The 21,112-nt window shown below is 36.2% G+C and overlaps 3 protein-coding genes across 4 annotated transcripts; 2 read left to right on the top strand and 1 right to left on the bottom strand.

The window, feature by feature from the left end:
* The first annotated feature begins 16 nt into the window (after positions 1–16).
* LOC135693918 (uncharacterized) lies at positions 17–14,737 on the top strand. Of its 2 annotated transcripts, none has more exons than XM_065212509.2 (12): positions 17–2,336; positions 2,946–3,019; positions 3,599–4,061; positions 4,455–4,515; positions 5,068–5,135; positions 5,394–5,748; positions 8,185–8,282; positions 8,486–8,578; positions 9,246–9,331; positions 9,852–9,933; positions 10,321–10,372; positions 11,043–14,737. In XM_065212509.2, the coding sequence occupies exons 1-12, from the start codon at positions 2,055–2,057 to the stop codon at positions 11,078–11,080; spliced, it is 1,752 nt and encodes a 583-aa protein (XP_065068581.1). In that variant the 5' UTR covers positions 17–2,054; the 3' UTR covers positions 11,081–14,737. The 2 variants fall into 2 exon arrangements, with proteins under 2 accessions (XP_065068581.1, XP_065068573.1); XM_065212501.2 differs by having other exon boundaries at positions 5,394–7,080.
* LOC135693973 (carbohydrate sulfotransferase 4) lies at positions 13,156–16,873 on the bottom strand. The gene has a single exon (XM_065212587.2). It carries the CDS (start codon positions 15,974–15,976, stop codon positions 14,720–14,722), a length of 1,257 nt encoding a protein of 418 aa, XP_065068659.2. The 5' UTR covers positions 15,977–16,873; the 3' UTR covers positions 13,156–14,719.
* Positions 16,874–17,381: 508 nt separating this feature from the next.
* Positions 17,382–20,346, top strand: LOC135693939 (nuclear pore complex protein Nup107). The gene has a single exon (XM_065212533.2). The coding sequence runs from the start codon at positions 17,424–17,426 to the stop codon at positions 20,196–20,198; it is 2,775 nt and encodes a 924-aa protein (XP_065068605.2). The 5' UTR covers positions 17,382–17,423; the 3' UTR covers positions 20,199–20,346.
* The last annotated feature ends 766 nt before the right edge of the window (positions 20,347–21,112 follow it).

Here is a 21,112-nt window from a genome sequence, read left to right as displayed (position 1 = left end):
CAAAGGAGTTTTTGCCTTCTCTTTTTTCTATCATATTATTCAAACTACTGTGATCTAGCAATACTTCAAAAGAGAACAGCTTATTGTCATGTCCAAAGTGGACACTGGTAAAACTGGTTTGCCACAACTGCCCTAGATAAACCTGGGTCATCGCTAGCTATTGTGCCCTAGGGGGATTTCCAGGTACCATTTGCCAACAATGTGGCTGGTCAATCCTTCTTTTGCCAATTCTAGCAAATAGGATCCACATGAATTTTAACACCACACAATTGGAGTTAATCAGATACTATGTTGTTACAGATTGGCTACTTTATTGCCTAGTTTGTCAGAGATTTCAAAATAAGTATGATTTAAATGTTTTCACAGGTTATAGAATCCTATAAAAGTGACTTGTTCATGGTGACAAATTCTGCTCTTGACTCTTAATTCAGTAAGCTTCCAAACAAGTTATTACAATATTGCAATACTTGTTAGCATGGAGATTGCAGTATCACTGTTTTCAAGAACAGACCACTTTGACCTTACAACCCATCAACTTTGATTTGACTATTGAAGTTAAATTTTTTTAGAATCAAGGAATTTTTTTAGAAGAAGCATGGATCATACTTTGGTTTTGTGAAAAATGCGTTTTTTTCAAGCAAAAAAATTTTCAATGCCTATATTATGCAAAAAATGTCTCCTGTGGAAAAAATATCTCTTGTTTAGAACCCTCTGTGTAGTGGAATTGCATCGAAATTTAATTGTCATTTAAAAGGAAAGGAGATTGTAATAAAAGTAAGGTGTAGGCAAGGAGAACATCAGTCTCTGCATATGAAATATTAATTTTCTGCAGGAATTATCAAATTTTGTATCTTTGCAATTCTTGCAAAAAAATTGTGTTATCTCCTTGTGTTATTCAGCAACATACCCCCCCCCCCCCCGCAACCCCTAAAAATTGATTTCTATTCCTACTTTGTTCGACTATGTTCAGGCATATAGCATTTAGCAATGACTGGCTAAAATTTATCATTAGTCCGCAAAGTCTGTAAAGTTGTATTGCCCTTCTCCGAAATGAGATGAAAAACGGATCCTCCCTTACTGCCCTTATACCAGCAGCTTTTGTATCTTTTAACTAAGGCCAATCTGATACGGCTCAATGTATTTGTGGGCCACTCTATAGTAATTTTAACGTTTTCCTTTGCTGATACAGGAAGCAAAAACACGAGAGCACGAGGTTTAAGGGCTACAGTGTGAAACCTTATCGCCAAATCAGCTGGACTCTATTAATTCTTTGGGCTATACCATCGGTTATACCATCGATAGATTCACTTAACTATAATGTTAGCTGGGTGCTATTGCACTTGGGCGCTTGTAAGTTTGTCCGGCTTGAAGTTATGCACCTTTTGTAGTTTCACGGAATCTCGATACATAAAAAAACACAGGTTGTAGTTTTGTCTAAATGCTTTCCATTAACTGGCATCAACTTTTGACCTTGAATTGATCCTTAGCTGGTACTTGAATTATCCACGACATGAATAGCTTGAAAACCAGATTGAAAACAATACGATTCTAGGACAGTCGCTTGATCAAGCTTTTTTAGTACTGGAGTAAAATGTGCATAGAAAGCTATATATGCTGTTAAGTGTATGTGATTAAGTTCTTGTTGCTTCATAAGCAAATTGTATAAATACGTTCCAGTTGCGGTCATAAGCAAATTGTAAACAAAGCTACATCTTCACGGAGTGGATTTTTAGCTGTTGGCGGCTGGAAGTTTTGCCTGTCTTGTTCATTGTCTGTCTTCAATTCTGTTGGTTGAATTTTGTGGGATTTTACATTTCAACTTTCATCTCGGAATTTCTTTTTCATAATTGATTGCAATGTGACGGATCCTTAGTTAGAGGATTTCAATCGGTTGTTGCTCAGTAATTTGTTGTAATCGCTGACCAGCTAGAGTAATAAATGAGGGCACAAACACGAAATTAGCAGAATGTTTAGATTTTTCTCTGGAATTGTAATTGAGCACTGATAAAGGTTGTCCGGAAAAAGGCGTTTGATACACGAAAATTCAGTGGAAAATGGATGAGAAGACGACTCTTTGTGTTAGCGTTCAAGCAGGCGAGCATTTGCTGTCGGGCCCTGATTGGATCAAGATCGAGGACTCGAAAACATTAATTGATGCTCTCGTTGAGGTCAGTGGAACCCAGGCACTTGGATATCAAGTCCAGGTTGTTGTTTCGAAAGAACCTAGCTTTACTGAAGCGGCTCTCGTCCAAGTTGTTAATCAAGTATCCATGCTTCGTGAATGTGGGAGTATTTATGTCAAGTTTCTACTAAAGTCAAGTGTTCTGCCTTCTCAGGTACGTTGAATTTGATTGAATATTGCTTCATTTTCACTAGATTCATCAAGCTTTGGTAGAAACTGAATAATTGCCCTTATTTTATATTTATTTCTACTGCATAGATATATTGTGAATCTTTCCTCCATATCGGACGGGTTACCTTTCTCAAATTTTTATTATCCTTTCACACTTACATGTTTTTCCCCACAACCAATATTTCTTTCCCAACTTCATAAACCCTGCAGTCTTTTATGATTTAGATATTTAACAGTATTTATTTACATACTTTAGTTAGAATGAAACTCTTAAATTCTTATTTTATAAATTACATGTTTTAGTACACAAGACAATTTACAAAAGATTGCCAAACCAAGCTTTTGCTTGACTTTAGAGGTTTTAACCGAAGTAAAAAGTATCAAGCCTTCATTAGTTTCTTGGGTATGCTATTATTATCTAAGCTAACTCAACGATTAACAATCTTTTTCCTATAAATCATTTTTAACTAATACGTTTTTAAAGGCTTTTATGGTAAGCATATTCTCAATCTCCGTCGTGTAATGTGTCAACAATATGAACGTTATTTTAAATGAAGACCCAGTCTTACTTTAAGATATGTTTCTGTGGCAGAAGCGTTATGAAGAAAGCAAGTGCAAAGCTGAAAGAGATACTGATGTATTATCACCATTGGATACACTTCACAGGTGAGTTACGGCATATTGCGCCGCCTACCCTTCAGATAACGGCCTATTTGAAACATCCATGCTCTATTAAGAAAGCTCTTCAAGGCCATATCTACTAAGAAAGAACGTTCCAATGCCATGTGCTCGAAGTGTACACCCGGGTAAGAGTGCCTTCTATTTATAACCACTCAATAGCAAAAGTTGAAATTAAAGTCGTTGAGATATAGAGAACTGACTGATTATATTGTTACTTATAGCTGATGAATAATTAACATAATTAGTAAAAATTATTAGTTAGTCCTACTACAAGAGAAGGGAAGAGAATAAGCTTAGAATTTATGTTTTTATTTATTGTGCATCTGAACTCACTTTTATAGGTTTAATGTATGGTCGAATATACTTGAATTATTGTACCCCTCTCTCTTTCTTGTTTGTGGCATTTCATAGTTGATTTGAAACTCGTTCATTTTTTTCTGTAATTTATATTTATTTTATAATTTACGTTTCTATACTCTTACCTCCGCATATGTTTATATTCATTTGGCTTTGCTTGCCTCTTTTCCCTGCACCCCTAAACTTCTTTTTCATACTTTCTTTCAGGCAAGAGCAGCAAAAGCAAGATGAAGACAGCATTTACAACTTCATCAACTCAACGTTTGATAAGCCATTCGAATCGAACTACCTAAACAAGCTTTTCAGCGAGCACAAGTTGTCGCCATCCACACTGTCGAGTTTAAGAGAGGAGCTAGCAAGAAAACACTCACACAAAGAACTTGAGCAGTACACAACCTGGTCACAACAGAGTAAACTTGCCTCACAAAGCGAGAGCAAAGATACCAAAGCCCAATCTTCAGACACAAGAAAACAAATTTTAACAATCTGGGGTAATGATTGTCCTGTAGTCGAGGAAGGCAAAACTACTGTCCAAGGTGATGACACTGGGGGTGCAAAAGATCCCAGAAGTAAACCAGATGAGACAGTTGACGGTTGGACTGAAAAGGATCAACGCAAAGTTGGAATTGCTCAGAAAGATGAGCTTCCGCTAAATAAGGTTGAAAATCAGGTTCGTGATCAAGTTTGATTAGATCAGTATTCTATTGGTACTATGGTGTGCTAATTTGAATTTTTTTCTAGATTGTGGTATGGGTTTTTAGCTACAGTATTTCAAAATAGGAGTTACTGTTTGGTTTTTCTTCCTTGTTTTCTCAGAAAATGTTTCTTCTTTAAAATCATATGATAAAGCCATTTTTTAATCACGAAAGTGCTATTAATCTTGTTACATTGCTGAACTTTCTTTAGAGCCATACGTATTTTGTATGATCTTATGTTTTAATATTGACCTTACTATGAAATTGCCAAACATCCATCGTTTTTCATTTGAAATGCGACTCACTGTTAAATTATTCTGGTTCTTTTCTGGCTGAACATACGAACATGTTCAAATTATCTCTTTTAGAAGAATGAAGTCAAAAGTGAGCGGACCAGCGTGGCAGGCAAAACTCCAACTAATGCGAAAAGTATGTTTGTTGTTGATTTTGCAGTTTGTTCTTATTGATGTATTCTGTTGATATATAATTGATTTTAAACTGATTTACCTCGATTTTACCTTCTATTAGCAGATTCTGGCTGAGAATTGTTATTGTATTACTAAATAATTTATCATTAAAGGCTTAACCTAAAAAAAATTTAATTTGCTTTTATTTCATTTTCATGGTTTGAGATGCAGTACTTACAACCTAAAACACAGAAAACATATCACCACACTTAAGTTTACATGCATCATCACGTAAAAGGAGTGTAAGATAAAGTAGAAATAATTTCAAAATGAATAATAGAGTTCAAGCAACAATTATTCCAAATCGATACCAAATAACGCATGAAGAATAAGCTGTGATGTGTGAATCGTTGGTTTGCTCTTGGCGATAGGTATCTTTATCGCTTATATTGTTTCAATGACATCATCCTATCAATTTGGACCTTCTTGTCAGTATTCTACTTTTAACAATCTTAAAAAGATTTTCTTCATTTCAGATTTATGTTTTAATCAGTGCTCTTTCGTTTCCTTACAGCCAAAGTAACTGACCAGCCTAAGGGAAAGACATTACTGCCAAAAACCAACCGATCAACAACTTTAAGGGTATTTTTTATTATATTATTATATTTTCACATTGCTTTGTTGCTATATTCAGAACAGTCAACGCAAGCTGTGGGTTCTGTAGTGAATTGTCTGTTACATGTTTAGTTTGTTGTCAAAAATAATTCACGAAGCTTCACACGCCCATCTTTCTAACAATGTAGATAGTTATCAAAATGACGTTTGCTACTTCATGTCACATTTCTATTTTATATTTCATTCAGCCATGGTTTTTTTTAATCTTCCTCGTTTTATTTTAAGGCAAAGAAAAATGCTGCAACTACTGCTGGGATGTTGAAAGCAGGTAAAAAAGATCTAGCAAAATCTGGAATGCCTGTTCTGTGCCAGAAAGTTATCCGCGCATGCCCAAGTAAAGTTACACAAACAAAACAGCGTAACAGTGGTATTAAGATGAAAGAGAAAGGAAGCCTTTCCACGTCAAAGAAAAGTTTTTTGCCAGTTGGTGCTGACAGAAAAGTCACGAAGAAAGTAACGGGTAATGTATCAGCATGGAAAACACGAACTTCGAAAGACAAGTCTGATTTAGATTGCACTAAGGTTGGCAATGCCGATGCTAATGGACGAAAGAAGAATTTTTCTGGAGACATCGGCAAAGGTAACGAGTCGGACGTTATACCTAGGTCTTCTGTTGAAAATGATGAATTAAGCAGATGTGGCAAAGGGTTGACCCCTGCAACATTAGAACGTAAGGAGAAAAATTCACCTGTTGCGGGGAAATCCAACATTGACAGTGTTTCACTTGATTCAGACGAAAAAGAAGTTTTTACTTTGAAGAGTCCTGCCAAAGAAAAAAATGAGCTTTCGGTTAGCAATGATTCTGGCTATGTTGTGTGTAAAGATTCTCGTGAGATACCTGATGTTGTTAATTTTTCACTGGAAGAGAAACATAACGATAGTATCAAACAATGGCCAACAGATAACGCTAGCACGCTTGATTATTTGGACACAAGTAGTATTTTGGAATGGGAAATTGTTGATTCTACTAAAGAAGAAGAGAGCTCAATTGATTTTCAACACGAAAAACAAACCGGTCCAGCAATACAGAGTTTTGCATGTGAACAAATGAACAAGAACTTGGCCCTTCAAAGTAATTCTGATTTAGCTTCAAGTGAACCAGGACTGTTCAGTAACAAGGAAGAATCACCAGAATGTTTTTTTAATAAAGATAAGCTAACAAGCAGCCCAAGTAGAATCCCTCAGATGGAGAAAAATGATTTCCAAAAATCAGCCGATCAAGAGTTTAATTCAAATGATGAATCAAAAGTCTTGGAATCTTCAGTCAGCAAGGCTGGAGTTGTGAAAGAATCGTCTGCTCATTACGATCTTTTTAGGGAAAAAGATGGCTCGAATATACACGAGCCTTCTTCATCTTTCGTCGACCCAAAGAAAGACCCTTTTGAACGTAGATTGAAAAATTCGTTCGATTCTTTTGATATTGTTGACTCATCAGAAATGAGACGAAAATTGTCAAACAACGTAGATAATTGTATAAGGAGATCGGAAAGTTTAGGTAGGGACAGTTCTAGCCCTATTAAGAAGAAATCTGGATTCTTTCATCAGCTGAAGGAGAAAACCATTGATCTTGATTGCTATATCTTGCCAACAGCAAAAATGGAAAGCTATTCCTCGTCGTCAGAAGATTTAGAAAAAATCGACGAATGTCAACCATCTAACATGTTAAAGATAAGCTTGGATTCGGGGAACGGTGGTCGTGAGAAGTCTCCTTCGACGTCTGATCGGAGCATACTTAACCTAACATTGGATAAAGTAACTTCGGATGGTAGTTCATCCTTGTCAGTTCAGACAAAAAGTTTGGAGAAGACAAGTCCGATATTTCTTTCTGATGTAGGGCGAGCTTCTCCTGCTAATAGGACGTTTTCGTTAGATGAAGAGGATGATGCTCCAGACACCAAATTGTCAGGACCAGGTAAGAAGTTGATACATAATTGGATAATGCCTAGTTTTTTAGTGAAAGGGGAGCGAACTACTGACTGAAGTATTTGTAGACGTTGAGAAAGAGATTCTCTACTCTGCAAAAGTTCAACAGAGCTCTGAAAGTTATCACATATACAATCCTCCACCTTCTATATGTTCATCGAAAGCTTATACAAAATGAGGAAGGGGGGGAGGAGAAAATGTCCACTTGGAGACAGTCTGTCCCCTAATGTGCTGAATTCGTTTTCGCTACAGTAAAATTCAAGCTTGATTGATGCTGATGAATGCTGATGATGAGCAAAAATTCAATAAGGGCCCCTTCTTTCCATTTAACAAAATCAGTGGTCTTGGAAAAAAGGCTTATATTAGGCACTGATTCAAGTTATGATTTGAGTTGGCAGGCATTGGGTGAGAGGTCAGCAGTGACATATGATTACAAATGAGCCCAAAAATATCAATAGCATTTGTACTTGGTGCAATGTAAAAGCAGATCTTTATAGTTAATTATATACATAAATAAAGCTTAACATTTAAAGATTTGACGCTGAAGTCATTTAAAAAAGGGTGCAAATACCCAATATAGAAAATGATTATCGTAAAGTAACAACATATTTCCAGCTTTCTATTAATGTCTCAATTTTCATAAATTTTCTCAATAAAAATGTCTTTAAATGTTTTTCTTTGCCAAATTGAAAACCACTCCTAACATGTAGCAACAAATGTTTTTAATTTTCAAGAAAATTGCATTATTGCTTTATTATTAGTTAGTTCTTACCCAACGAATGACAAGACCAGTTTAGGCTTTTGCCCGACGAATCGCAGTTTTGCCCGGGGATTTGGGGTGACACACAACCCCAACCCCCCCTCCCCCAATAGTTGCGCTTCTACATATTACGTATGATCTGGCTAAAATATGCTTACACCAGAATAATTTCATCATGTGTGTTTATATAGATCCTGAGGGAGATCTTTGCTGTCAGGTGGCCTGACTTACAGCTGCTCAATGTAGAGATGTTATCAAATATAATTTATTGTTGACTTCAGCATGATGCACCGCTTTAAAGTAAGTGTGTAACACTATTGTTGATATTTATAGATAACAAGGAAACAGTTGTAAAAGGCCTTACCAACGATGCTTCAAGTGGCAGTATCGCAGTCGAAATTGAAAATGCAAAGCATGAACCTGAAACTTTGGTAAGTCTTTCGTTGCACACAAATTTTAAAAAGTAGATTGTGGTCGCTAGAGAACAGAAAGAAAACCTTACGTTCATCATTTGATTCTGTTCACAGACCTTTGAAGAAATATAAATTTGCTTCTCATTTTTTGTGGCCATTGGCTGGTACATCTTGATTTACTTAAAATTACCCATTGGCATATTTTTTTTAAATTTTCATAGGAAATGCAGGGAAAGGATGATGGATATTTATTAAGTAATCTCGACGAACATATCGAATGCCATGTTAGAAGACACTGGGATGAGAGCAAAGGAGTATGTAGAAATTTGACACTGTTATTCATTTATAAATATCGTTTTTGTGCAGGTGGTAATTACACGTATACACGATTATTAGAAATTGTTAATACAGACGTCACTGCTTAAATGTTTCTAGTTGCAGATCTCGAGACACAACTATTTTGTATACGACAGGTCTTGTCAAAGAATTATGAAGTAGTTGTATGGTATATGTAATTTTTTTTGCTTCCAAGGTTCATTGGCCTTTTTTCTCATTAACCTTATTTCTAATTCAAATGTTGCACCGATGGAGGCTCGAACCTATTTGTGTATGTTTGAGTGGTAGCTAGACTTTCTTTACATGCATTTTAATTATTTATTTATATTTTAGTTAATTATCATATTTTTGCTTGGAAGTGGCTACGGACGGTAGAGTAATGAATACCTTTTTTCTTAGCAAACCGTAGTTTCTGGGCTTGTAGAATAGCTTTTTTTTGTGCATGTTACTTGATAAAAGCTTTGGAAATTTAAAGAGGAAATTATCTTGGAGAAAAATTATTCTTCCTTATACAAGCTTATACAAATGTTTTTGTTCCTTTTCAAGCTTTAAGCCAAAAATGGTCTGTAAAATCTTTGTGCGTTAGTAGAGGTTCTAGTAAAATGAAATGCCACTTGCAGAAACCGCTGTCTTGCTTTTTTATAGATAATGGATCAGCTCCTTCTGACGTCTCTGGCAGATTTGACTAGTGATCTCAATGCATCTGCAGAAAGGATAGTAAACACAATCAGGTACTCCTAGCTACTTGAAGCTATTTTGAAAAGCTTTAAGAATTTTACAAGCATAGTGACTTTACACTTGATAAGACAGGTTTGATTGCTTTTGAAAAAATGTCTTTACAGTTGACATTCTCCGATAGGAAATATCATTTCTCGAGCTCCGATAGGAAATATCAGTTTATTTGAAGAGCCGTGAAGACATCTTAACTAACGGTTTTTCTATATTCAGACTTTTACTAAAACGAAGAGGTATTGAAAAATCGTTCGAATTAACAAGTGCTCGAGATACCGGCTATTCAAGATGGCAGCTATCAAATGTACTTGTATCCAGGAAAAGCATTAGTAAAAATCTTTTAATAGACAATCACTTCATCTTTTTTGCTAATGTTTATCATGTCCATTCCTACGCCATCTGTAATATGTCCTTTGCCATGTTAATTTTGTTACGTTAATCGTATTAGATGACTAGGCATCAATTCATTAACCCAATACCAGGACAATTTGCAGCAATTAACAGTCTTCTTCTTTGCAGGTCTAGTCAGCGGAAACAGAAAACATCTACTGTAAATGAGCTTTCCAGGATTCCATCTGAAGCTATGAATCAAGCAAAAGGAGTAAGCAACTAAAATGATTATTTTTTTACTATTTCTTATACAAGCTAAAAGTTGTGAAAATTAGCTTAATTGGATGAATTAAACCATGCTCAAAAAGTCATTAAATGTAACAAAATAATCATCTTGCAATAAAGGTAGAAAACTTTTCCTTGTGAAAAGCTAGAAAGCTTTTCTACTCTTTGAATAATTGTTTCCACAACGATGATAAAAGTCATTAAATGTAATAAAAAAATTATTTTGTAATGAAGCTAGAAAACTTTTTCTTGTGATAAGCATGAAAATTTTTCTACTCCATAAATAATTGTTTCCACAACGATGACGCCTACTAGATCTTCTATTACCACGAATTCTTATATTTAAAATATATGTTTTTCCTTCTGTTATTAGGAAACCGCGCTGATCTTTCATAGACTCAGATTGCTGGAAAAGCAACTTAGAGGTATGTTCCTTTCTCATTTTTACTGAAACTGTTAAACTGTACCTCAATCGTTTAACGTTGTTTGATTTCTCCCTTTCCTTTTTTGCATTTATCTTCTTGCTACTTATCAACAGATTGATGCAATTCTAAATATTTGTCTTTCCACATACCCCATGATTTTTGTTTTCGCTTTCATGTTCAAAAATGTAGAAAAACTCATTTTCTCGAATAGTCTTCATACAAAAATACTGTGTTGAGCCTTTTCTTTATGTGTAAATTAACGTTGGCGACTTTATTCAGAATTCCAGCCCAACGTTTTCTACCTTTTAACTTGTTACAATTGATACCTACCTTGTTGTTTAAACTTTTCAAGGCCGTCGAAAGCTTGGGGCCTGGGGGCTGGGGGTGGGCTGGAGCCCCCCAGTAAGAGCCAAATTGTACAATATTCCCTTTAGTGTTCTGAATGGAAAGCAATACAATAGGCAGCTCCCAATATGAATTTCGTTCCAACGACGACACTGCTTGTAATCGAAGTTTTTCGCCCATATTACTTCATCATTTGCCATTCCCCATGACACTCTTTGGAGTCCTTCTTTTATCTTTTTCATCGTTTTAAAAGCATGCATTGCTATTTAAAAACATTTTCAAGAAAGCACTATATGTCTAACAGTCCTTTGCACTTTCCTTTTAGATATGGAACAAATGATAGAAAAGCCTATCTCAGGCTGAAATATAGATGGCAATGTTGAAACAGAATTTATCCGTGTAATTATCTTCAACAACACATCATATATTAAGTAGACTGGAGTAGTCATTCCTTTTTTAAAGTCCCGAATAATTTTTGGTTCGAAGATGTTTTGAGGAGAAACTTTTCTATTGTAATGCTATATAAGTAGTATTTGATTTATAAAAACTTGTTTTTAAAGCAAAGCATTGTGAATATATGAAAAAAATCTAGGATGGAAATTCTCTTATGAGTTTTTGAGATTGTGATCTACATCTTTACTGTTTTTGCTAACAATACCCATTGGCTATCTATAAATTTTTTGACAATGGTCAATTGTAAAATAAAGCTATAGACATACTATTATTTCTATTCGCACAAGCTGTAAAATTTTTATCTTGCTCGATGTAACGCTTTTTGAAACTGTGATTTCAATAAACCGGTTCACCAAATTATTAAAATTCTATTTTTAGAATTTTTGAATTTTAACCACATAACATAAAAGATCACAATGAAATACTTTCAAATTTGCAAAATTGGCCAAATATTTCTAAAATCGGTCGAGATATGGACAATGAAAGATTTGCAGTTTGCTAACGAATCACTGTTAATTTGGCTCTGTTCATGAAGTTATGAACAAAGACCAAAATACAGAGGTTTGATGGGGAGAGAACCAATAAACATGTGGCCATATCTCTGCTAATTTGTACCCCAATTGACTGATTTTGCACATTTAGAGGCATTTCTTGATATTCTTTCACGTTATGGGATCATATTTCAAAAATTCTAAAAATAGATTTTTGTGATGTCGTCACTTAAAGCCCCGTTAAAACCCTCTCAAAATTTCACTGAACATCGCTCAACATTTGTACAGTGATGTTTAATGATGTTTAGTGATGTTGAATTGGGGTGTTAAAACGCTCTCAGCAATTCGACTCAACATTCGTTGAGCGATGAACTTTGGACTCTCAGAGATCCAAGGCAAGTTTGGAAGATGAACTTCGGATACTCTTTCGCTTTAACAGTAGCTGCCTGATGATTTCCTAAGGTCAGGATTTTGGTCTTGCAACATGCTTTGAATTGCTATCTCATCCGATTTGCTTTCACTGCCAGCTGTTCCCAAGCGTTTGTCATGGTGTGCCATTACGATTTATAAAATTCAACTTCTCTCAACCTCTTGGTCTGATCTGAAATGTTGACGCGCTGAAGCCTTTCTTTGGCGCGCAAAATCCAAGTCTAGTGCGCTTGCGCCGACTGAACATTGTTGTATGGGGTGTTAAAACGCTCTCAACATCTCTCAACAACACCTTGAACAATAGCAATGTTGAGTCGACCCGCTGAACATTTTTGAATCTGTTCAAACTCCAATCAACATCGCTGAACACCGCTCAACACCACTCAACATCACTGAACAGGGTGTTAAAACGCTCTCAACATTTGCACTCTACAAATGTTGAGCGATGTTCAGTGAAATATTGAGAGCTTTTTAACGGGGCTTTAAACCCCTATCACAGCAATACCTTAGAGGGCCTCTCCAGCCAAATAATATTTTTCATCGACTTTAAAGATTCTGCAGCGTGCAGTGTGATAAGCATGTTTACATTGGAATATTCTTACACTATCTCAAGGCTGAAAGGTTACCCCTTTTCAGCGCAAAACCAAGCTATTTGGTGACACTGCTACATTATAATTATTGGCTTTCATTACTTGCCCGAAAATCATTGCGTCTTAACCTTAATGCAACATAAACTTATTTCTGCTGCACACCAAGAAATAGAAAAGTAACTTCCAAAAAACACCACTGCGTCTCAAACCTAACGCAACATACAATACTTTCTGGTGCACACCAAGATGCCATTTTTAAGCACTGTTACTATTCACATCTCGCCTTCGTTTGTTTCACGTGAGTGTACAGACAGCTCTTGAGGGTTCTGCTACTCGAAAATTAAATGAAGCAGCCCTGTAACAAATATAGTAATCTTATGAAAGCCAAGCTTTCATAAGACACCAGTATGCACACTGAACATCCAAACCCCATTTTCTGCACTGATCAGGAAAATACAAAAAACATATTCAAGGCTACTTCTAAATTTCATCATCTTCGTCGAAATAAAATATACAATCTAAAATCTATGTCAAATGGTATGCGAGGCTCGCTTTAAAAATCTGTGTGGGTTATTCAGCTATTTATCTCCGGCAGATGAACTGATAGGCCTCAAGAAAACCTCCTTGAAGATAGCCATAAGTTCTCAGATAGTTGACCTCTGTGAGAACAGACTTATGCTATAAATCTTAAAAGTTACGCTGGAATTTCTCTAGCTTAGTCTTAGCTTGTTCAGTTTCCAATAGCTGACGTCACATAGTATGAATCCATATCCAATTATTGAATTTACATCTGTTCGCGCATTGAGCAATAAAAGTGTCATACTTAAAGTCTTTTTAAGTACTAACGAGTTCAATACAATAGTAATATTAAATACAATTATAAAATTAGATTACGTCGAAAGTTGGTTAAAAGGGTTTTGCTTCTCATGTAAAGGGTTTTGTCTCCTTCTAGTTGGTTCTTAAAGCTTCAACAAGAGAAATTTTCAATTTTTGATGGACTCAGAGTGAAGAAATGGCAATATATTTAGAGGGTTTATAATGAGCCTTATTTTTACTTTCATGATTAATAGATACCCTATTTGGGTAATAAATATAATGTTTTTTTCTGTAGAAAATAACCATCATCAGCTGAAATTGTCAGGATATAAAATTTTTCATAGTTTGTACAAACGTAAGAATTAATAGACACCCTGTTTGGGTAATAAATATAATGTTTTTCTGTAAAAAAATAGCCATTTTGATCAGCTGAAATTGTCAAGATATAAAATCGTTCATAGTTTGATGTACAGACTTAAGAACTTAGCACCTATTTGCTAATGGTAGTAAGGATATTAACCTGCTGTCGTCAAAGAGGTTTTACTTTAAGTATCTGGGATAAAAATTTTCTTCTAAAACAAATTAAATATTGTCACTATACAACTCTTTTATGTTCTTAAAGTGTCTGAATAATAAATATACATATATGCATTTAGAAAAGTAAAGAAAAATTATCAAAGGTATGATCTGCTTTGAAAGTAGAAATGTGGTTTTAGTTTCCTGTGATATGTTTAAGACTGAATAAAATCAGAAAATTGACCAGTACAAGCAAATCCAAATTTATATTATGCATCTTTTTCTTGGACAGTTGAAATCAATTTAGTTTTGATGCATCGTCGAGTGATTGCTGTCTGATTTGTCGATTTCGGAAAATCCCCCGTCAAAGAATATTTCCAGATCCGCTGATCTGTTGTCAACTGTTACGTCATATCGGATTGTCCAATGTCGATGGCCATTGTTGTACGAATGGGATACATATGATAAACGCATATGCCGTCTTAAAGTGATCAACTCAAAATCGTCGTCATCAACTCAAAACTTAAAGTGATCATCGTCGTCATCAACTCTTGTTGAAATTATCAGAATTTATCTAAGGAAAGTTACTTAATTGAGCTGCTCTTAACAAGTGAGAAGATCCGAGTAATCTGGTCATTACCCTGGGCCTTGGCACTCAGGGTATCTGGTCACTTGCCCTAGCAGTTGTATTTTTTCCGGATAGCGTTTTAAGAGAAACTCCTAAAGCTGGGTAAGATCAAGTCTCTTAGGTAGATGACATCTTCAAAAGTGTTGTATCGCATGATGGACATAACAGACAAGCATTTATCCTGTACCTCTACAAGGTCATCGTTAGAAATCGAGAACCTCCATGCATGCAAGGAGAGAGTAGCATTGCGACGATCTACCCTGTAAGGATCTAACTCACTTTTCTGATTCGAATTCGTGTTTAATTTTATCCAATTACGCACTTCACTGGGGAACGACATGCCAATATTTTTGAAGAGTTCTTCCGATTTTTGAACGGCATCTGATGCCAAATCCTCGTACCGTACCAATTGGACTCGCGTGCCGAATCGTGCAGACCAACGGTCAATGCCCCAGAGCATATCCAGAGTTTGTTTACACAGATGAATGGCAGCTGAAGAGACATCTTCAAATTTGGCTTCAGGCCCATCCCCAATCCACCCCATTTTCTTCATTGAGGTTATAACCGCTCTTGGGTCCCTCACAAGATAAACAACATGCAACGTTGGCTGAAGCTCAATTAGCCGCTCAAGGCTTGAAGAATTCTCAAATGGCATTCGATGCACCAAATCTTTGACAACGATGCTTTTCTTTGTCATGCATGCGGCAGAAACTTTCTTGAAATGCAGCTGCGGGCAGATTTCGCGGAATTTAGCTGGTGAGTCGTTGTCGTACATGTGTGGCATCATTTGGTGTTTACAAAAGGGTGGCGAAGAGAAGAGCTTGCTGGACGTGCGAAAATGTGGGCTGCTAAGCTCGGGAAATGATATGAATGTCAAGTAGTCTTGAAGACTGCTAAAATGGCAGTTGAAAATATCGAATAAGACCTGCAGGGCATTCACGCCATAGTTTTCAGAAGGGAATATCCCTGTCATTGAAAAAATCTTGTACGCGTGCAGTGGTTCATACAAATACATAACCTCTGGGTGCTGATTGAAAATTTCTCCGAGAAATGACGAGCCAGAGCGACCTTGCCCGAGAATCAACACACTTTTACGCTCCATTTTCCAGCTGAGATCTCCTTCATGTTTGCCGGATGGTAGTAGTTCTGTTGATGCGGTATTTTTTGCATTACCAACCAACACTTGGGGGAGAATCTTTAAACATATCAACAAGATGCTGGACAGTATGCAGGCAAACAGCAGAAGCCAGTAGAACGAAGACAAGATGACCGAGCAACTTGACCTTCTGGAGCAATTATAGTCTTGATTAACGAACTCGACCTTGACTGGTTTCATAATTGCAAAAATAACTAAACCAATTTATTTTGTAAAGAAATTATGGAGTCAAGCAGTCATACCATTTTCATGAACAAATCATAAGCGTCCGAGTGAAAAGGAAATACATCTCGTAGAGATTTACTTTGCAAGAATAGTAGCGAAATGAATACACGTTCTTTCCAGCCAGCTGCAAACTATAGTTGGGACCCTAGTTGTAATGACCTTAGCAACAGTGGCATGCTAAGCAAATCACGACACGGTGAACAAACTGGTCAAGGTCGCTGATTTCAATAGAGCCGCCTAACACGAAGACCTGACACCAGACCGGTGGTTCATTCTTCCTGACAAATCAAGCAGGAACATTAAATTATAGCTCGGTCACGCGCACAGACCCTTGTAATCAAGAATTACCTCCGGGCCTCTGAGCTAGTTAACCTTGGTGTAGATGTTTTATTAAATTCAGTGAACTTTGTCTTTGATAAATTTCACTCACTAATCTTGAATGTAAGGGCATATCGCATGCTATTACAGACAAAGATTTGTTTTCAAGCTGACCTCTTTTTTAGAATGCATAAGCCGCTCCTGCAAATTGCAAGGCTAATTAGATAAATCTCAGTTTGCCTATGATATCCCATCTTGCAAACATTGATCTAGACAATTTATCCACAAAGGGTTCATTGCTTGCTGTCTACCAGGTCAACCAGGACCGAATAAAGCAAAAATCACAGTTTAAACTAGACTTACAATTTCGAAAAAGCAATACTGGACAAACGTGCCTACCATACCTAGGGCCTAAAATATGGAATAGTTTTTCATCAGCATTGAAATCCACATCCAATATAAACAATAAAATCCTTGAAATTGCTTTATTTTATTCTTAATTAATGTACGTTCACTATTTTAAAAACTGGCATAAAGTGATCTATACAATACAACAAATTCAAGCATGAGATCAAAGAGAACTTTCTAAAATATAGTAAACCAGCACCACTAAGGAGACCATTGTGGAAATAAGGTCAACTTGATCTTTTAATGTTATCCCTGCCACTGAAATTAGGCTTGTTGATCTTTTTTTAATTTGCATAATTGTATTTTAATCCTTTTAACTTTTATAGTTTGTAGATAAAATTATTGTTGCGGATTGTATATACATACACACGTTTATATGTAACACTCGATTACAAGTTTGAAGCCTCAAATTTAGGATCAATTGATAAGGTAATGTTGCTGTATGTCACGAATAACAGGTAGGGTATTATATTTTTGAAACATGGAGAATGCATAGCTTTACAGTCAAATTTCTACCATGACTATGCCCATCAATTTGTGCAAACTCTTTTGATATTTATTTTCCGCTTTTGCCCCCCTTTCCAAGTAGCATCAGAGCCCATTTTCTAATGGACATGCTAGAGTAGTTCCCAGTCTCAGCACCGGCAGTTTCAAAAAGGCGCGTGAGTCTGCCAAAATGGAAGACAGAAATGGGCGCGCTGGTGCTAGAAAATGGAATATTCAGCAAATGCGAAAACAGTTGGCAGAGGAAACAATCCGTTCTCCAAAAAGACTAAGTAATAGTCCAGTTACTGGAGGGAAGTTGAAACCTGTCTCCGGTTATCATTCAGGAAGGCAATTTGGAAGCATGGGCCTAGGCAGTTTGCAATTCGGCTCTCCAAAAAGTAACGACGTAAGTCAATTTATGGCATCTGCAAATGAAATTTCCTATCACAAAAAAGAATCGTCTTTATTTGAGCCATACAACTACACATCTGATTCGATGCACATTGTTGCTGAACCAAGGCAGGACCAAAGTATGTTTGCTACTTTTGATCTAGAACGGACAACAATGATGTCTGCAGCCGACTTAAGCAGCATGAGCATGATGGTTGAAAAAGACCCCGAGTTGTATGGTAGTGGTGTTCTATTCGAAAACTTCAAAAAGAGTCTTCAAACATATTGTCATGCAGGGCAAGTGTTTGAGCTCATTGCCTGTTATGAAAAACTTTGTAGGGACCACATTCAAAAGCTCCTGGGTTTTGTAAGCCATGTTGATCCAACCAGAAGTAGATTTCAAAGCACCACTAGGATGATAAACTTCCTTTATCAGGAATGCTATACATGGAGGTTAATTGGCTCTTTGATAAAAGACAAACTACACCAAGAAATAGATGAAATGAATGAAGAAAAAGCGGATGTAAGTTTAATCCAAGATCAGTTTCCAAGTTTTAAGCGTATCATTGAGAAGTTGTTTAACAGAGAGCCATCTACAAGATATTGTCAGCTAATTGTAGACTGGCTGGAGAAGAATGCTGAAGATAAAATAAATGATTTTATTGCAACAGACAACCTGCAGTTTACATCTGACTCTGTATCTTGGGAACACACATTGCACACCCTGAACATGCTATCAACCTCAAAGGGAGGTTCAAGATTTGTAACAGAATTGGATCCAGATGCACCTATTCGCCAAAGAAGACCATTGGCAGATTTAGATCAAGATGATGAAAATAGACTCATGAAGTACGTTTTTATGTTTTTGAGAGCAGGAAAGCTAGAAGAAGCAAAAGATATATGTATCAAATATGGGCAATCATGGAGAGCAGCAACACTTGATGGGTGGAGATTATGGCATGATGCCAATTTTGAAGGAAGTACAAAGGATGGGGAGATGGAAATCACTGAAGGAAATCCTTTTGGACTTATTTGGAAATCTTGTTGTTGGAAGCTTTCTGAAGACACTGAAGTGAGTACTTATGAGAAAGCTATATACTCTGCACTAAGTGGAAACTTGAGACAGCTTTTAAGTGTCTGTGGATCTTGGGAAGACCGTTTGTGGGCATATTTCAAGGTCCTGGTTGATGGAAAGGTGGAACAGGAATTGCGTCATGTAATTAATGAAGATGAATCAACATTGCCAAAGGAGTACTATGAAGTAACAGAGAATCTGACACCTCAAAAGATTTTTGAAGAATTGAACACACATGCAGATGATGTTGTTAGAACAGAGGGAAAAGAATTTTTCCATCTTTTTCAGAAACATATGATTTTGGATGAGCAGCAAAATTTATTGAAAGAAGTTGATATGCTCATGGATGAAAGTGATAGAATTTCAACACATATGTTGAGGTTCTTAGCTCATATTGTGTTGTTCTTCCAAACTGTTGGCTTGCAACTTGATGAAGATCTGTATGTAAAAATACTCCAAAGATATATTGTAGCACTGATCTCAAAGGAGCAGTGGGATCAAGTTGCTTTGTATACAGCAAAGTTGCCACCTGATATTCAGATTGATACTTATGCTGAGTTTTTAGAGCAAGTGGAAGTGCCAAGTGAAAGAGAACGCTTTGCACAGCTGGCAAGGGAGGAGGGCCTTGATGTGAAAGCAATTGCAAAAAGGGTTGTGGAGAACATTCGTGAAAGAAACCCAGATGAATTGCAAGATGATAGCTCTTTGACAGCTGGTGATAAAAAGAAGATTGAATCCATTGAATGGCTTATTCTAGAGCCAACACAACGCATTGAAGCAGTTGTGCAAGCCAATGCCATCATACGTGGATTTATTACAGCAAAGAAACTGGAGCCAGCAAAAGAAGTTTTCAAAAAGCTACCAAAAGACTCAATCGACATTATCCAGCAAGAATGGGAAGCAAAAGCTGGCAGTTCCCCACTTCCCCCGGAGTATGAAAATGCAAAGAAGGAGTATCTTTGTATTAAGGCATATTTAGATGCCCATAGTGCTTTTGATGCTTGGTTCCAGCATTTTCATAACAATGCGCCAGTAAAACCAAAACAACAGAAAATAAAGACCTTTAAAGAGCAAGTAACTTTTGAAGCAAACATAAAGGAATACACTGAGAGTAAAGCAATGTGGAAAAGGACTCTAGATACCCATGTTATGCATGTATCAGAGAAAGTATACAATGTTCTATTGTTTCCTGAAGGATGGATGGTTGACATTCATGCAGATGAAGATGCTAATTCAACACGAAACAAGCAAATGAAACATATTCAAGAAGTAAGCATTCCGTTTCTAAGTTTTCTTCTTCATACTGTTCTCCATTCATCTGGAAAATATAAAGAGTGCTTGCAAATTGCAGATGTGATCCAAAGCGAACAAAGGAAATTGTATACTCTTTTCCGAAAGGCAGATTTGCAAAAACTGCTTGGCCTTTTAAAAGATTCTTCAATGTGCCTTCTCAACGAAAATCAAGACTTTCTGGGATATGATGTGCCAGAAATTTATTGAAAACTTGAAGAAAATTTAACATAATTTATCTGTATTTTATAACAAAGACTTACTATTTTTGGCTGAATTTTTATTCAGCCATTTGTTATACTTTAAATTAGTTTGTATTTGTTGGTATAATGAAGTTACAGAACAGTATAAGGGAGAATATTTGAATTCCATTCATTCAGTGCTTTAGTAAACTGTATAAATCATGCAAAGAAAGCCATGTTTCATGTTGGAATTTTATATCCAGAAGTTTCTGAGTATATGACATATTAAGAAACCTGGCATTACACAGGTGTGTGCTTGAATAATCTTACTTTTATAAACAATTCACAAAAATGTAGCTAAGTTGACCCTATGGTCATGTAAGAGTCAGATTGATCAATTTACTAACATAAAAAAGTTATTAATAAACCTGTCTTATTGACCATGGCCGGTCTCCAAGTATAAATTGGAGAATGCTTTAAAGTTCCTTGTTGTTATAAAATCCATATCTTTAGGAAAGTTTGAAAAATAGTGTGTACTTTACAAAGGCCTGAGAAATGATAAATTTGAAATTAATTTATGAGATTTGATAATTGAATAAGCTTGAATTTTAAGAAACTTTCAAGTTTAATGTCAGCCCTTACTGGGGGGGGGGGGGGATGCAAACTATTGACTGGCCTGAAATCTAGATTTCAAAAGTTTATTGATAGTTCCTTCAGGGGTGCACTGAGGGGGGGGGGTGTTAACATTAGGGCTAAAGATTATTAGAAAATCAAATTTTACTGTATAAGTTTGAAATGAGCTATGTTTTGCAGACAGTTGAGAAAAAAGGGCTGAAAATTTCTAAAGAGCTGATGATGTTAGTAATCAATTTTTTCGGGGATGTCCTTTAGGGCCACCAATTGCTTCTGGTTATGATTGAATCACCATCCATTTCTAATTTT

Source organism: Rhopilema esculentum, chromosome 10, assembly GCF_057945365.1.
Source record: "Rhopilema esculentum isolate cy_ngs chromosome 10, ASM5794536v1, whole genome shotgun sequence".
NCBI lineage: Eukaryota > Metazoa > Cnidaria > Scyphozoa > Rhizostomeae > Rhizostomatidae > Rhopilema > Rhopilema esculentum.
Note: the sequence above shows the minus strand (reverse complement) of the source record. Positions and strands in the feature narration are given on the sequence as shown.